At 42.2% G+C, this 18184-nt stretch overlaps 1 protein-coding gene across 2 annotated transcripts in view; it reads left to right on the top strand.

Annotated features, from left to right (window-relative positions):
- Positions 1–18184, top strand: part of LOC144317060 (uncharacterized) — a 105094-nt gene that overhangs the window by 36198 nt on the left and 50712 nt on the right. The window contains exons 2-3 of one of the 2 annotated variants that reach the window (XM_077902940.1): positions 7038–8182; positions 11277–11325. In XM_077902940.1, the coding sequence (XP_077759066.1) occupies positions 8151–8182; positions 11277–11325 (81 nt within the window). In that variant the 5' untranslated portion in view covers positions 7038–8150. The remainder of the gene's footprint in view (positions 1–7037; positions 8183–11276; positions 11326–18184) is intronic. The other variant, XR_013382929.1, reaches the window with a different exon arrangement.

Below are 18184 nucleotides of genomic sequence, written 5' to 3'. Positions count from 1 at the left end.
TTGAAAGGATGGAAGTGATAATTGACTTGCAAAAATTATGAAACTAGTGCTTTAGAGACTCCTGGGAGGAAAAAAGTCACTTCTGTTTGGAAAATATTCAAGGAGAACTTGATAGAGAAAAGTTTATTTTCAATCATGGTATTACTTGCATAGGCTTGAGCCAACCTTGTGTACAAACCTTTGATCTGTGCAATGCTTCTCCTTTCCCAGTCCTTCGGCATACATTTCAAGATGGCAGTTGGTGTGGAATTTTCAAAGAAGGTCAAAGGCTGGATGTGATAAGAGGTGTGATTTTGAAAAAGTGCAGGTTGTATTTGTAGTAAGGATAGACTGTTTTGACTCAAGTGCATCAGGTTTATGGTGTCAAGTTATAGGATAGGTGACATTCAGGTATGAGAGCACAGGTGATAGGAACGCTCCACTCACACAAGTCTTTGTGAGAAGAAAGACCCTTTCTGCCCCCATAGAAATCAGAGTGCAGACTTCTCTGCTTGCTTCCATTAGGGGTTTTACTTTTATTTTTTTATTTTTTAAAATATTTTATTTGTTTGAGAGAGAGAAAGTGAGAGACAGAGCATGAGTAGTGGGCAGAGAGAGAAGGAGAAGCAAAATCCCCACTGAGCAGGGAGTCTGATTTGGAGCTCGGTCTCAGGGCCCTGGGATCATGACCCGAGCTGAAGGCGGATGCTTAATGGACTGAGCCACCCAGGTGCCCCTCCATTAGGGTTTTTAATTTTTTTTTTTGGAGAGTGAGAATATCATTACAAATCCATGGAATTAAAAAAAAAAAAACATAGTATCATCAGCCACTGATAGGTATAAAATATATTTTATAACATTGCAAACTGGTGATATTCTAGTTCTATCATGTCTTTGTCATGTATTAACTTACATAATTCCAATTTTGTTTTTTGCTCCATCCATTTGGTCACCCTATGAATTAACTAAGTTCCCTAGAAACCAAAGTTTGAAGCCAAGTGTGCATGCTCTAAGTTTTAGTGGGAGACGTACCTCAAGGACAGCAGGAGTGAAAGTAAAAGGGAAGTGAGGCAGGGAAGGAGGAAAAGCAAATGCAAAGAGGTATGTGACTGAGCTGTTAGAGCCTCACAGAAATACACGACTGGTTGTTTGGTCACATCGGACATCTTTCAGAGGTGTGAAGCACTACCTGTTGGAACGGTCCATAAGGGAGGAGAGAAGGCAAATCTATCTGCTGATGGTTTCCCATATCTCGTCTCTCGTTGGTCAAAATTCAAAGTTCACTTCAAGAGCTGTTAACTCCTCTAACCTTCTGGTTGAACTATCAGACTGGCCAGGGTAGCATTTGGGAAAGCCAGATCCCACGCCCTCATGTCTCACACTGTATCTGGTCCAGAAGCACGTGAAGGAGGCAGCATCTTTATGCTCATGCTCTCAGGTTGCATCTGGGCACCAGGGCTGCTTGGTGCCCCTCAGCAGCTGGTAGGAAGCACAGGTTCAGAGCCCAGCTCTTACTGCAGGGGAGCCTGAGACAGCTGCAGTGTTAGAGCAGGTGGCGGTAGTAGTGGCGGGGATGTCCACTGAAGTAGCGGCCACGCCCAGGGGCAGGGGAGGCTGTGCAAAAGCTCGGTTTTACATTCTCTGGAGCATACTTCATACAAAAGAAAGATAGTCTAAATGCTTGGCTTTTGCCCTTTCAAACCATTTTTTAGAATAGTGCATTGGTTCCATAGGTCTTATGATTAGTGAGGTAATAATCAATGAGGATTCTTAATTTTGTTTTGTTTCGTTTTTGTAAGGATGGGCATATCATTACAAATCCATGGGTTTTTTAAGACTTAACTGACGTATTTCAATCCACTGAGATCTATTTATTTCAATCAATTGAAATTTATATTTATCATAAATGCATATTTTAGAAATGTCTAGATTATCCCTTTTTGGCAAGTGAAGACCACTTCAAGTTGCTTCCTGATTCCTACTGACGTGTCTCCAGAAGTCTTTGAGAGCTCTCTTGGTTTTTGGTGTGACGGGGTGTCTTACACATTTCCTGTCTCAGACCTGGAATCAGCCATTTCTGTAGGGAGCCCTGGTTCATTGTCAGGGGAATGGTGTTGAGAACCAAAATCTGGGCACTAAGGGTAAAAGTAGGAGAATATTGAAGGTGAATCCAAGTGTTAGGAAGATCCTATTAAATAAAAAGTTTCAAAAAATAGAAAAATTAAATTCTCAACAGGAAAATTAAAATTTCGACAAATGCATATAATCGAAATGTATATTATTTTAAATCTGGCAGAAAATTCAAATTTTTACTTGGGGGTCTTGGCAGATTCCTACTTAAAAACTCCTTAAAGGGGCACCTGGGTGGTTCAGTCGGTTTAGTGTCTGCCTTCAGCTCAGATCATGATCCCAGGGTCCTGGGATCAAGCCCCAAATCCCAAGGAGCAAGCCTCACTGAGCAGGGAGCCTGCTTCTCCCTCCCCTTCTGCTCTCTCTCTCACTCTCAAATAAAGAAAGAAAATCTTAAAAAATAATAATAATAAAAACTCCTTAAAGAAAACCTTTCATTCAGTTGATCAACCACCATTATTTTGGTACCTTCTGTTTGCAAATTCTTTAGGCTCTCCAACTGCTTGCAGGTTCTTTATAATTGTATGTGGGTCCTGAGAATGGAAGCTTGCAAGCAGCCAGGAATCTGTGTACATATGTTTTACAAAGGAAGCTCAGTTAAGTATAACAGTTAAGTATAAATGGGTCCAGGGAGAATGAGGTGGAAGAGAAAATGAATTTATTTAGCAAATATCCATTTACCTTCCATGTGCCTGGGCTCTGCTATGGAGAATTCAAAGGTGAATTTATTTATCTGTCCATCTATTTATCTATTTTTATTAATTTTTTACTTTGATTCCAGTATAGTTAACATGCAGTATTATATTAGTTTCAGGTGTACAATATAGTGATCCAACACTTTATACAACACCCAGTGCTCATCCACAAGTGCACTCTTTAATCCCTATTACGTGTTTAAACCTCCCCCCCACCTCCCCTCTGGTAGCCATCAGCATGTTCTCTGTAGTTAAGCGTGTTTCTTGGTTCGTCTCTCTCTTTTTTTTTTCCTTTGCTCATTTGTTTTGTTTCTCAAAGGTGAACTTAAAATACAAAGTTAAAAAAGGGATCCCTGGGTGGTGCAGCGGTTTAGCGCCTGCCTTTGGCCCAGGGCGCGATCCTGGAGACCCAGGATCGAATTCTGCACCGGGCTCCCGGTGCATGGGGCCTGCTTCTCCCTCTGCCTATGTCTCTGTCTCTGTCTCTCTCTCTCTCTCTATGTGACTATCATAAATAAATAAAAATTAAAAAAAAAGTTTATCCCTCTAGGTATTTCCAGATTATTTGAAAGTAAGAGAAGAAAACAAAAAAGAAGAGAAGAAAAATGTCTTTTGGGGTATGAACTGCCGTAGACAGAAGAAGGAGAGCCCTACAGCCAAAGTAGGGCCAGAGTAGGGCTTCTGGGAGAAAGAAGCATTAAATTTAGTCTTAAAGAATGACTCCCGGGTAGAAAAAGACTGTAGCGCTGGAAAATAGAGTACTTAAACTATAGGGAAAAAAGCACATGTAAAGCCAAATAGAAGGGAAAGGGAATATCCTAAAGGAATGGCAAGGAGTTTTGTGCAGGACATGTGGAGCAGGCCCCGTGATGAGGAGGAGAGGAAGGGTGGGCAGGCTGAGGCTCATGGGTGCCAAGCCATTAGAGAGTTAAGTGAGATTGAGCTCATGTGGGAAATATCATTTATGAATAGAATTTTGTCATTTCCTTTGTAGATGTTGACTATTTTATTTTATTTTATTTTATTTTATTTATTTTATTTTTATTGGAGTTCGGTTTGCCAACATATACCATATCACCCAGTGCTCATCCCATAGATGTTGACTTCAAAACAATTTGGGGGCTTCGATGGGTAGAGTGAAGACCACCATGTTCTGAACAAACCAGTGGACACTGGGAGGCCAGGGGTGCAGGCTGGCGGTGCAGGGAATGCGGTGGGCAGTAGCGGCTCCAGATAGCCATCAGGGTCCCAGAACTTTCTTTACTGAAGCTCTAATTTCACCTATTTCAGTTCCTCTCTTGACTTCCAGTCTTGACTCCATAGTGACTTTTCATTAGGAACTCTCTTTCCGGGCAGCCCCGGTGGCCCAGCGGTTTAGCCCCGCCTTCAGCCCAGGGTGTGATCCTGGAGACCTGGGATCTAGTCCCACATTGAGTCCCACATTGGACTCCCTGCATGGAGTCTGCTTCTCCCTCTGCCTGTGTCTCTGCCTCTCTCTCTCTCATGAATAAGTAAATAAAATCTTAAAAAAAAAAAAAAAAAAAAAAGGAACTGTTTCCCAGTTCCTGACGTCGCTGATGATTTTTGAGTGGCTGAAAGCCATCTTTGGGTCCTGAACTCTCACTTGGTAGGTCTTTAAACTGATAAGAGTACAGGCTTATGGCAGGGTTCTAGGATTGATCCATTTGGGGTTAGGAACTCCCATGGGAAATTTAATTTAAGGCCTGATGAATAAGACCCTGTGGATGGTGTCACACTGTTTGTGTTAGGATAAATCTAAGCCTCATAATAAAGACACTCCAAAACAGCATGACTTTAATAACGACAACAGTAATAATAATTTGTTTTCAAGTTTCTTTCTGTCACATAGTAGTTCCTTTTCTTTTTAAGACTTTTATTTATTGAGAGAGAGAGAGAGTGAGTGAGAGAAAGAGAAGGAGCAGGGGCAGAGGCAGAGAGGGAGGGAGAAGCAGACTCCCCACTGAGCTGAGAGCCCAATGTGGGCCTCAATCCCAGGACTCTGGAATCACGACCTGAGCCAATGGCAGACCCTTAACCGACTGAGCCCCCCATGAGCCCCTCGCACAGTAGTTTCAAAGTGAGTGTGGCAAGTCAGTATGGGAGCTTTGTTCCTCTGAGGACCCAGGCTGGCTCCAAGTCATGGCTCTACTGTCCCTTGGCTGGTGGCCTCAAACTTCAAGGTGCATAGGAACTCCTCAGGGATTTTGTTAAAAATGCAGATTCTATTTTAGAAGGTCTGGGGCTGATCGTGGGCACCTGGGTGACTCAGTGGATTAAGCATCTGCCTGAGACTCAGGTCATGATTTCAGGGTCCTGGGGTCCAGCCCCGTGGCGAGCGCCCTGCTCAGCAGGGAGTCTGCTTCTCCCTCTCCCTCTGCCCCTTTCTCCTCTATGTGGGAGAGCCTTCGTTCTCTCTCTCTCAAATAAATAAATAAAATAAATAAAATAATAAATAAATAAATCTCTCAAATAAATAAATAAATAAATAAATAAATAAATAAATAAAATGAAAAAAAAAAAGGAGAGAGAGAAGGCCTAGCTAGGTCAGGAGCTGAGACTCTGCATTTCTAACAGTGGCAGTGGTGATGCAGCTGCCAGTCCCTGCCCTTCTCTGGGGTTGCAAGACCCTAGTGCGTTCCTACGCCCACGTTGTCAGAGCTGGGCCGCAGACACGTTCAGGGTCTGACCTGCAGGGAAGGGAAAGGTGGGGGCCGGGGGTGGAGAATCCTTGGATGATGGGAGGTGGCACCTGCCACTTCTGCTCACGCTCCTTGGGTGGAATCTCCACTACCTGGCCACACCTCGCTGCAAGACCATCTGGGCACGTAGTCTTGCGGCGCAGTCGGGCACACAACTATAATTCTAGCACTTTGGGACAGTGGGGGGCAGATGTTGGCAGACATCTCACAGTCCCTGTCACATCACTCTCTCTAAAGCTCCCTCATGCACCTCCCAGGGGCGTCTGGCGATCACCCAAGAAGGTGAGGCGGACCCAGAGAAGTGTCCAGGACGCTTTCCAGACCCACACTTCACAGCATTCTTTGCTTCGACACCTTCTTGAAAAATTCCATGCCTGGAATTTCCCGAGTACAGAGGTGGCCTTTTTTTTTTTTTTTTTTTAAGATTTTATTTATTTATTCATGAGAGAGACAGAGGCAGAGGGAGAAGCAGGCTCCATGCAGGGAGCCTGACGTGAGACTCAATCCCAGGACTCCAGGATCAGGCCCTGGACTGGAGGCAGACGCTCAACCGCTGAGCCACCCAGGCGTCCCACAGAGGTGGCCTCTTTAAGGAGAGAATGCACGAGCAGACTTTCTTCTTTCTACCTTCGTGACTTTGAAAGTGAACGAAACGACCAGACTGTACCTCCTTGAGATCGACTTCTTTTAATGCTTCCAGTTTGGGTGAGAAGACATTGATGGTTCGAGGCCAGGGTCACATCATTTCAGCAAAGACCGTCTTGCCGGGCTGCAGCAAGTGTGCCGCAGGTTTTCCCATCCAGTGGGTGAGATAAAATAATAAATGAGTGCAGGCTGCTGGCCAGATGCATAGGCAGCCTGAGAATGAATCATAATCACTACATTTGCAATAAAGCCCCCGTTTATATGCAGACAGACAGCAACATTAGATGGTCAAATAGCTCAAGGATGAAAATGAAAATTGAATGCAAAACTTATTGTTCATGAGGGATGATATTTGTCCTACTATTTTTATTTACCTGATTGAAAAGTGTCCGGCTTATCCACTGAAGGAAAAATCTCATTTCCTGATACTCTTCTCAATACTCAAGCAAATGAAATAGAATTAACTAAAAATGGAATGATATAATCTGCTTTAGCCAAAAGGCTAGAAGGGCAAGGAATAATTGAGTAAGCACTCCGTGGCTGCTCTCATAGGTCCTGAATAAATGAATGTGTAGGGAGAGATACTAAGCTGCTCACTGAAAAAAATAAAATTAAATATGTATATTATCCCCTCAAAATACAGACCTAGGAAACAATGAGCCTTTAGTTGGATTTTCTCCCCAGCATGGTATTTCTATGCTTCCACCGAAATGAAAAAAGTCTCAAAATAAGAAGAAACCCTGAGATATTACTTTTGAAATCAAATAAGGCTACGGCGTGCTTCCATTAGCCCCAACAGTTACTTCCAATTATTGTGACCAAATTTTCTCATCTGCGTTTCTGTAGAGAAACAATATTTGTATTTCAGGATTGGAAAGCTGAGAATTGAATCATTTTATGCGGATGCTTGAGACTGCAGCAGCCGTCTTAGAAGAGAAGGACCAATTCTCCCTGGACTCTGGAGTCCAAAGTCGCAGACTTAAATCCCAGCCACTTCATTTTCGAATGATCATGATAATGATGAAAATAATGATGAAGAAGATGCCGATGGCCATGGCAATGGGCAGCGTCTGCGGGGCGCTCACTGAGGACGTGACACTGTTCAGATGCTTTCACGTGTCAACTCCTTCATTCTCCTACCTGAAGGCAGGTGGTATTATAATCCCCACTTTACAGATGAGAAGAAATGAGGCCCAGGGATGCTAAGTGACTCTCCTGAGGTCGTATGGCCAGTATAGCAGACAATGTTCACCCCAAACCCTGCTGCCGCTTTCTGGACACAAAGGCAGCTGACATTTCCCAGCCTCTTTGGCAGTCAGGGTGGCACTGGCCCAAGTACTAGCTGATGGAATGTGAGAGATGGGTGTCGTTTTTAGAAGCCGGAGTGCCTCCTCCATGCATCTTTTTGCCAGCTAGATGAAGATGATGATGGGACACTGGGTTGGAGGGGGTGTGTGTGTGCAGAGCCACAGGTGGAAGGGGTCTGGGTCCCTGAATCACTCCCGTCCATCAGGAGCAGCCTCCTTTGCATCTACTCCAATGACGTAGACAATGACAAACTTCTACTTTGTCCCAACTGTTACCCGCCCCGGGGGGGGGGTGTACTCCTTGTTACCACCTTGATTACCAGCACTGGCTAACTCCCCAGAAGTGGTGCAATCTGGATTTGAATCCAGGCAGTCTGGCGGCAGAGTCCACCTGGCTTACATCACTTGACCTGCTTCCTTATTTGAAAAATGGGAGTGATTGTGACCACCTGTGTCTCCAGGCTTCTAAGCTGGTGTCCTGAGGTCTCCAGAAGAAGACTGAGTTCTGTATGGTTTCTGAGACGATCTGAGACAGAGTCAGAAGTACCCTGTGAGGTGTTTGGCTTGGTGTTGGGTGAATAGTCTACCCAGGGTTGGAGCCTTTCTAGGGCCATGATTCTCTCTCTCTCTCTCTCTGAGGACCTTAGACGTCAGCTGGATTCTCTACAGGCTCCATGATGCTCTTTCTGCTATTCTCCATCTCCAGGTGAGATGTCTCCTGGTCCAGGCCAGGCATAGCCCATCCCTTCTCTGTAATGTGTGTCATGGTTTCACCTCTAGGGGGGTTGCCTGTAAAAGCACCAATCCTCCCACCTCCAGCCCCTCCCACTATAGCTTCTTCCTGTCTCTTGCTCCTCTGCCCCTGAGATCCCAGTGTGACGTGAGCCAGCTTGCCTGACTTTTCACCCTACTAGTGTTGGTCCTACCTCCAGGAAAGGGTTATGGTAAGGATGAATTTAGGTATATAAAAGCACATTACAAATGTACGGTATAAAATTGGTTATTGACATGTTCAAATTTTTAAATCTCATGTAAAAGAGGGAATTTTGTTGTGCTCCAGTAGGTGTTAGTTGGGAAAATGGCCCAGATGTTTTTTAAATGGTAGTTTTTAAAATTCGATTTTGCAGGTAAAATTAATCCAAATATCCTATGGGTTACATAAAGCACTTTAGAAAGAATTGAAGTGAAGGGGCACCTGGGTGGCTCAGCTGGTTAAGCATCCAGCTCCTGATTTCGGCTCAGGTCATGATCTCAGGGTCTTGAGCTCCAGCTCCGCGATGGGCTCTGTGCCGGGTGTGGAGCCTGCTTAAGGTTCTCTCCCTCTGCACCCCCCACCCCACTGTCTAAAAAATAAGAAAGAATTGAAGTGAAAACCGAAGATGATGTTGGGGTATAGAAGTAATTACCAAAGATCACAATTGAAAAGTGTTAATAACTGCAGATAACACATTCACTGGCAATTCTTAATGGCAGAGACTGCTGGTTCCTTTGTGGCTTCTTTTATGCTGAATTATGGCACCGAAGCAAGCTGTTAATTATAAAAGCCTAAGATGAAGCCTTCTCGACACAGACCTGTAATTCTTATTTGCTCATCTGTCCTGGGGCATTATAGGCTCTACCCATGGGGTTGAAAGTACTTCTATATACTCATTTTAGTTCATGAAGAAAAAAGCTCTTTTCTATATCTACTCCTTCTGTTTGATTTTAAGAATTCAGGTTTCAGCTTCCAGGCAAAGCAATTTCAGGATACATAAAATAGAAACACCAGGATGGAGAGGATGCTTTTACGTGCTCGAGTCAGTGTCCAGGACATAATGTGTAGATTTGAATATATATATATTTAATCAATATATACTTATTAAGTGTATGTTTATTTAACTTATTTATTATCTTATAATTATATGTTGTCCTATCAGAACTTTGAATAAATCATTATACAGTAATATAAGTTATATATAAGTATATTAACCATATTAAATATATAAAAAATATCTTTATTAGATATTAAATATATAAATATGTTAAATACATTTATTTATATGTTCATTTATATTTAAAGCTTTTTTATTTTGTAGCAATTCTTGATTTATAGGAAATTGCAAATTTAGAACAAGGGGTTCCTCTATATTCTTCGTTAGCTTCCCCTAATGTCATCTTTCATAATCTGTGATCTATTTGTCAAACTAAGAACTTAACATTGGAATACTATTAACACAGCTACAGGTTTTATTGAGATTTTACTAGCTTTCCCATTACCATCCCTTTTCTGGGCCACGCTCCTGTCCAAGATGTCCCATTGCATATAGTTGTCATGTCTCCTTAATCCCTGGTCTGTGACACTTCCTTAGTCTTTCTTTGTTTATCATGACCTTGATCGTTTTGAAGAGTACTGGTCAGGTATTTTATTGATTGTCCCTCAATTTTTGGTTTGTCTGTGTTTTCTCATAACTAGAAAGGGGTTAGGGTTTCTGAGAGATACTAGAGAGAAAAAGTGTCATTCTTATCACATTATATCAAAGAGTACACATGATGAATTTGGCTCATCGTGGGTGATGCTAACCTTGATCATCTAGCTAGGGTAGTGTTTGCTAGACTGCCCCACTATCAAGTTACTTCTCCCCCCTTGCCATGGTCTGTCTTTTGGAAGCATCTCAAGGTGGGAGTTGGAGGAGTGGGGGTGGGGGGAGAGGATTAAGCTTCACCTACTTGAGGGTGGAGTATCTACATACATTATCTTCTTTCCTCTGTAAGGGAGAATTGTTGGATCTCCTATATTCATTTCTCCAATCATTTATTTATGTCAGTGTGGAACCATGGGTATTTGTTGTATTTTGGGCATAATCCAGTGCTATGTTATTTATCTCACTGTCATATTGTTCCAGCTTTGTCCATTGAGAGTTCTTTCAGATTCACTCTTGAGTCCCTTCAACATGCCCTGTCTTTCAAATCTTTATTCATTTTTTTGAGTACTTCCCCTTGTTGGCACTGAAAGACACTTCCTGTTTCTCTTGAATTTTCATGGCCTGAAATCCGCCATTATTTCAAGAAACCCCTTTTGTTGGAGAATCATACCTACTCCAGAAGCTTCAGCAGTGATGTTTACAGAGAAAACTTTGGCACAAAGTGGATCTACCTTGGACCCAGACTGGGAATTAAAGTGCAGTGCTCTCAGGTTGCCCTATAAGGGGCGTCTGGGCATGGATCCACAGGATTTGTATTGTGTGTGAGATAGCAGGGACACCTCTTCTTGGCTTTTTTGAAGTGATGTAGAGAAATGTGAATCCTTTTGCCCAGGCTCTCAACAGGAATTGGGATGTCAAAGTTAAGTATATCTAAGTCAAATATGCCTTTGTGGTTATTATCTGTGGTTGTTAGTCTTTCAGAATTAATCTTAATGCTGCTATCCTAATAGTTGTTTCAGTTAGAAATCTCTCTTCTCAGACATGAATTGTTGTTGGAGGTTGTATGTGGATGTTATAAACAAAAAAATAGACCGGAGATGTCCTGCCGAGATTATATATTAGAGAAAGGTTGAGTAACAGCGAATTGTCTGCTAGCAGCAGAGAGATGATATGGAAGAAAAATTGCTGACTGATATTAATAAGTAAATGACTTTGGTCAGAATGCTCCTTAATAAAAGTCAAGTTTACTATTTTTGTAGCAGGATAACCTATTGATATATTACTTTTATGCTTTATTCACACTGTTGTAGAAGATTTAACTATAAAGGATTAATTCCCACTTGCTGTCCCCTGATGCTGTGATATAATAAGAATTATATACTTGCTCTTTGTCCCCAGTTCCTGGCACAGAATTCCCGAAGTCCTTGGAATCTCCTGGGCGATAAGGGTAAGAGGACCATCTTTGTTTTAATAATAATAATAATAATAATAATAATAATAATAATAATAATAATAAAAGTCCTTTTCAGCCATACCTGAGTTTATGCTAAGAGATGACTCTTTGAGGACGAGGGGTGGTTGTTGGAAGAGCCAGCCATGCCATTAGAGGGTTAGAACCTTCACCCCTACCCCCTGACCTCTAGGAGGAGCTAGAGAGCAATTAATCACCAATAGCCAATAATTTCATCAATCGTGTTTACATCGTGAAGCCTCCATTAAAATTCTAAATGATGGGGTTCAAAGACCTTCCAAGTCAGTGAACACATCCATGTGCTGAGAGGTTGACACATCCCAACCTCACAGGAAGAGAAGCTGCTATGCTCAGGATTCCTCTGGACCTTGTTCTGTGTACCTCTTCTTTTGGCTGTTTACCTGCCAATCCTTTATAATAAACCAGCAATACTGAGTAAAATGTTTCCCTAATTTCTGTGAGCCATTGGATATCAAATTACCTAGTCTGAGGAGGAGATTGTGCGAACCTCTGATTGGTAGCCAAGTCAGTCAGAAGTCTGGAGGCCCAGGATTTGTGAGTGGCATCTGAAGTGGTGGCACCCTTGTAGGCCTGAGCCCTCAACATGGAGGGCCTGAGGCTAAGTTTTGGCAGTTAGTGTTAGAACTGAATTTTCAGGTGCCCAGTTAGTGTCCAGAAAGTTGAAAAATTGGTGGGTGTGGGTAAACATCTCACATGTTTGGTGTCAAATGTGTTGCGAACTGGGAAATAGTTTTTCTTTTACCCCTTTTATTCCCTCCCTCTGCTTTCTTAACACACATGCACACACACACACACACACACACACACACACACACAGCATCACTCCCATATATTAGATATTAGGTCTTTGCTCTGGTGCTCTGGGATCCACAGCTTCTGGAAGAAATGAAGGTATTAGGAACTGGGAACCAGACTCTGAGGAGCAAGGATTTCAGCTAATTGTCTGAAAGAGGGAGAAAGGAAGGGGCTGGGATGGACTCTCTAGGAAACTATATTGTTCTGGAGTTGTCTGAACTGTGACACAGGAGCTGTGAAGGCGTGGAGTAGAAGGTCCGAATCTCGGCTTGTGGACAGCAGGAAGTGCCACTGAAAGGGACACCACCCGAGAGTGCCTGAGCCACAGGACAGGAAGCAATAGTGAAATAGCAGCCACAGACTGAGGGCTTCTTGCAGGGCTCTCCCATAATTCTAGGGAGAGCAAGGAACCTTGAAAATGATGACAGTATATATCAGCCTTGGTGAATGATGGATGTGGACCAGAATCACTTTGATTAGAAAAGTAAGGACAAATTACAGCATCTGAACTGGAAGAATGGCTATCATGACTCACAGGATTCAGCTCATAGTTGGGACTCATGACTCTGATTTACTGCAGTGAAAGGACACCAAACACAATCAGCAAAGGGGAAAAGTGCATGGGGCAAATCCAGGTGCAGGATTTCCGGGGTCCCATCCCAGTGGGGCCATAGCATGACCCTCATCCTCCCAACAGTGCATTATGACAACAGTGTGAATGTTGCCAACCAGGAAGGCTCATCAGAGACTCAACATCGAGGGTTTTTCCTGAGGACACCCTCTGCCTGGTGACACCCAAATCCAGACTCCCAGAAGGAAAATATAGGTTTGTCATAACCCACCTTGTTTGTACAAATAGTTCAGACAGAGTGAGATGCTTTTATCAGCTAATGGGGGGAGCCCTTCTAAAATCCAATGTCTCAGGGATCCACGGAGTCACAAGAAGAATGGGGGTACCTGGGTGTGGCAGTGTTCCCAGGCATCAGAGGGTGAAGTCAGCTGCAAACAGCGAGTCTAGGCACCAGCTTTCTGTGTGGTGTTGTCATAAACTGTGCACTGCTACACAACTGGGCGACTGGTCTCCAGGCCGGGGTCCAGCAAAAGGCAGAAGTGGACCAAGCCCCCCTCCCTGCAGCATGGGCCATGGTGCAGGAGTCCATAATGTTTGGAGACTCCAAAGGGGTCAAGGGCCTGAGATGAACATGCTTGGTCACAGGCAGGGTGAACATAGAGTTTGGAGGGAAACTAGGGAGACAAGAGTGATTGCTTTTCTGTGAGGGCTCACTGAAGAGTGGGGGGTGCAGACTTTCAGCTCCAGGGCTAGAGGCTGGAGTGCCACCATGTTCCTCCTGTCCAGTGCTGAAAGCCTTCAGGGAGAAAAACAGTGTCACATGGTGCAACCTGGAGCCACTTATACTGAAGCCGGCCCCCTGACAAGGTGGTTGCAATTCTGCCCCCCCGGCAAAGACCCCTGAGAATGAGTGCAAGAGGCCTTTCCCCCAGAAGACCAGAAGGAACAACTGGATTGCACCAAATTTATGGATCATAGAGGGCAGCAGAGCTTCGGCTCATGGGGAAAACGGTATATAGCATTTGTTGTGTTTTTATTCTTTAGTCGTCGGGTATTATTTTTTTCAGTTGTTTTCTTATTTTTCAACTCCTTTTTCATTCTTTTTAAAACATTTCTTTAAAATATACATTTTATATATACATATGCTTTATTTTTTGTTGCCTTTCATTGTATTTTATGTCGTTTTATTTTTGTATATATTTAAGTTTTGGTAGATGCATACGTTTTTCTTTCTTCCTTATTTTAATTTCTTTTAAAAAGCAGATCAAAATACACCAGGATCTAGTTTTTTTTGTTTTGCTTTGTTTTGTTTCTTGTTTTCCTTTTCTTTCTTTTTTTTTTTTTTTTGAGTTTTTTTCCCCTGATGTTATTGTTGTTATGGTGTTTTTTTTCTTTCTTCTTTTCTGCATAAAATGATGAGATGGAGAAATTCACCCCAAAAGAAATTTACCCCAAAATTTACCCAAAAACTACTACAGGAGGTAGTACTCACTGCCAGAGATTTAATCAATACAGATATAATGAAGATATCTGAACTAGAATTTAAAACATTTATAAAGATAATAGCGGGGCTTGGAAAAAAGCGTAGAAGACACTAGAGAGTCCCTCTCTGTAGAAATTAAAGAACTAAAATGTAGTCAGGCCAAAGTAAAAAAAAAATGCCATTAGCAAGGTGCAGTCCCAAAAGGAGGCTATAAAAACGAGAATGAACGAGACAGAAGAGTAAGTCAGTGATATAGAAGACAAAATGATGGAAAATAAGGAAGCTGAATAGTGCTTGGGCGTTGACTATTTCATTACTCCTAGTTAAATACTTACAATGTGAATGCATAGTTTGGATCTAAAGAAGATGTGAAGGAGTACCGATAGAATAATATAACCCCATCATTGATCCTGAAATGTAAAATAAATGCTTTGTGACAATCAGGAGATTGGGAGTGTGCGTGTATGTGTGTATGGGTGTCTCTCTGTGTGTAAGACTAGTGACTTAATGGTAGTAATAAAACCATTGGGTATATCTCTACTAACAATGAATCAAAGGACTTGCAATTTTTGCAGAAAGAGTTCTAGATTAGGCATCCAGATCTGTGAGTGCTAATTTTCTGTCTTAGCTCCTTGGCCTTGGACAAATCACTTTGCTTTTGTGAGTCTGTTTCCTAAATTGTCCTTTATTGAAATCCAAAATAAGGAAGTTATTCACTTTATTTCTATTTTTTAGTAGTTATCCTTAAATTTTAAACTTGTTAAATTTGCCTAAAATTAATCAGTATCTCTACTCTTGGGGCTGGTAATATTGATACTCAACCCAAAGGCAAATCTTCAGACTTTCCCGCTAATGCATTGGGAATACCAGATACTCACTTTGACAGATCTATCTACCTCTCTACTGAGAGGAAGTCTGCTGGATGGAAAGAACACCTGCCTGGAAATAAGAGACAGCTGAGGAGCCATGCTTTTATTCCTCATCTATGTCACCCTTCTTAGTAAGATACCGTTATGGCGGGAACAGCCATCCTGCAATCATGAAGGGACCAGTTGGAGAATGTAGTCAATACACTGAGGACTACAAATGGAAATTTTGTAAGAGTCTAGATCCTCTGAGTCATTCCTAAATTACTGAAAAAACCCTGGACTGTCTACCTTGGAATTTCTTATAATGATCCCATTATTTAAGCCACTCTTTGGTTGGATATTTGCTTTTTCGAGCCAAAAATATTCTACATTTCTACATGATACAATCCACTTCCTGAAAAATATAAAAACCCTATAAAATAGAAGCAATTCAAGAGTGACTTCAAAATACCTCCATTAAATCTACTAATCTGCTCCTCTGTGTACCTTCACCGTGCTTCCCTTCTGTGACAGTGGATGACTGTCCATGCTCCCGTATAAAGTCTCCCCCTCCATTTGTGCAACATCCTTTTATACCTCACATTCTCCACTTACTTTCTCCTCTCCTGAGCCCACTCCATTCAGGCTTTTTTCTTGACCACTCTTCAGAGATGCTTATCAAAGTCACTGATGACTTCCATGTTCCCAAATCCAATAGCTAATTCTCAGTTCACATTTTTTAACCCACCAGGAGCATTTGACACATCATTACTTTCTTTTTCAAACGTGTCTTCCTACATACTAGGGCTCCTCCTCACTCTCCTTTGAGAGTTCCTTTCAACTTCCTGACCTCTAAATGTTGGAGTGCCTCAGGGCTCAGTATTCACAGCTCTTCTAGTCTCCATCTACATTACCCAGGTGATTTGATTTAATTATATTCCATTACTATAGTAGTGAATCCCAAATATTTTGGCTCAGAATGACAGCTCAGTATATCCATCTATCTAGTAGACATCTAGGTTTGGTTGTGTAAAGGGCATTTCAAATTTAACATTGTTTAAAACTATACTCTTTATTTTCCTTAGAGTCATCCTTGATGCCGTTTTTTTTAAGTTAATTAAAAAAATTTTTAAAAGATTTTATATATTTATTTAATTGAGAGAGAGAGCCAGAGAGTACAAGCAAGAGAAGGAGAGGGAGAAGCAGACTCCCTGCTGAGCAGAGAGCCCGATGTGGGGCTCAATCCCAGGATCCTGGGATCATGACCTGGGCTGAAGGCAGAAGCTTAACCGACTGAGCCACCCAGATGCCCCTGTTTTCAAAAAATTTTAAAGATTACTTATTTATTTGAGAGAGAGGGAGAGAGAGCATGAGTAGGGGGAGGGGCAAAATGAGAGAGGGAAGCAGACTCCCCACTGAGCAGGGAGCCTGACATGGGGCAGGATCCCAGGACCCCAAGTTTATGACCTGAGCCAAAGACAGATGCTTAACCAACTGAGCCCCATGTTTTTTTTTTTTTTTAAGATTTTATTTATTTATTTTGGCGGGGAGGGGCAAAAGGAGAAGGAGAGAGAAAATCCCAAGCAGACTCCCCACCGACTGTGGAGCCTGACCCAGGCCTTGACTCGAGATTCGATCCCACAACCCCAAGATCACTACCTGAGCTGACTCAAGAGTCAGACATTTAACCAACTGAGCCACCCAGGCACCCCGGCTTTTTTTATTTTTTTAATTTGTATTCTGTGTCAGGTCAACTAGCAAATGCCTCTTGGTTCCACTTCTACTCCTATTATCCTTGTCCAAACCACTATCGACTCTTACCCACATTATTGCAACAGATTCTAAATCAGTTAAAGATTGAATCTGACTATGATTAAATTGCTCACAAAAGTACTTTTTTTTTTTTCTTGGACTAGAATTATTCAGATAGCAGAGGGTAGATAATACCACAAATAAGTAATGGAGCCAGCTGGATGTAAGATCTCTTTCCCAGCATAATCACAAGGAGTTTTGATTGCTTCTCTTTCCTAACACTGTTGTTCTTCCCCACTTTTGTGAATAAGGGCAATAAATGCCAGACCTACACTTTGGTTTTCCTGAAAGATTGCTCCTAATTCTTAACACTACTTCCCTAGGACAGGCATGTGACCTCCCATTTTTCTCTCCACAGATACAGCACTGCAAAGGATGTGCTGAAGATGGTCTTGGTTTTGACCTTGATTTCTCCCACTTTTAATAAACCCGAGGGAATCGGAAATTGCAGGGAGCAGCAGGCAGCCATAACCTGACCCTTGCTTGGCCCTTCACAGAGCAAAATACTGTGGCACTCATTAAATATTCAGCAATCTATTCCCAGTCTAAAACAAACAGAGGTGATCTTTTCAGACCATCCAGTGGGTCTGCATTACAACTGAAGAATGACTTTCCTGCTTCATTAAACATTTAGGCTACTTCTTGGCTTGGTGCAGCTGCGTATAATCGTTGACAGCCGATTGAGCCTAGCAGTGTAGACTCTTTTTTTAATGCAAGGAAACTTCCATTATATTCTTACTGATGATCCTTGGCAAAGATGATAGGAGGGGATATGGAAGCATCAGAAAGACAACTAAATATAGAAAACATCCCAGAAAATTGGCATGCGAATGCAAGTGTTAGAGCTCTCCAATATGGAGGATGTTTAATGATAACATTATATCATTTATTTGTTTTGAAATGCATTCTCTCTTGCTCTGTGGTCTGGATGAAAGCACAAGAGATTTCAAAGAGCTTGGCTGAAAGCACGAGAGATTTCTCAGAGCTTACCTAAGACCATTCGTAAACTTGTGCTAACATTCCTACTAATGATGACCTAAGATACCAAGAATTTAAGCTCTAGAAGTACCTTCAACTTGTTCCTTTGCACTTAGTGTAGTTTGGTCCTCCCTCAATAAAGATTTTTATTATTAGTCATTTTAAGAGCCCACCTATGATTGTGGTTGTCAACTGCTGCTTTTGTAGCACGTGTTCAAATGTCCCCAAGTAAGTGCTGAGTGTACTGGCAACTCAGAGAGCCTGTGTTCCCACTGAACTGTTAGATGCCAAAAATAGGAACTGCTGTGTATTTGTGAAATGCTTTAA

This window comes from Canis aureus, chromosome 7, assembly GCF_053574225.1.
Source record: "Canis aureus isolate CA01 chromosome 7, VMU_Caureus_v.1.0, whole genome shotgun sequence".
In the NCBI taxonomy this organism is placed as follows: Eukaryota; Metazoa; Chordata; class Mammalia; order Carnivora; family Canidae; genus Canis; species Canis aureus.
The sequence above is the reverse complement of the archived record's forward strand: the minus strand, read 5'-3'. Positions and strand labels throughout refer to the sequence as shown.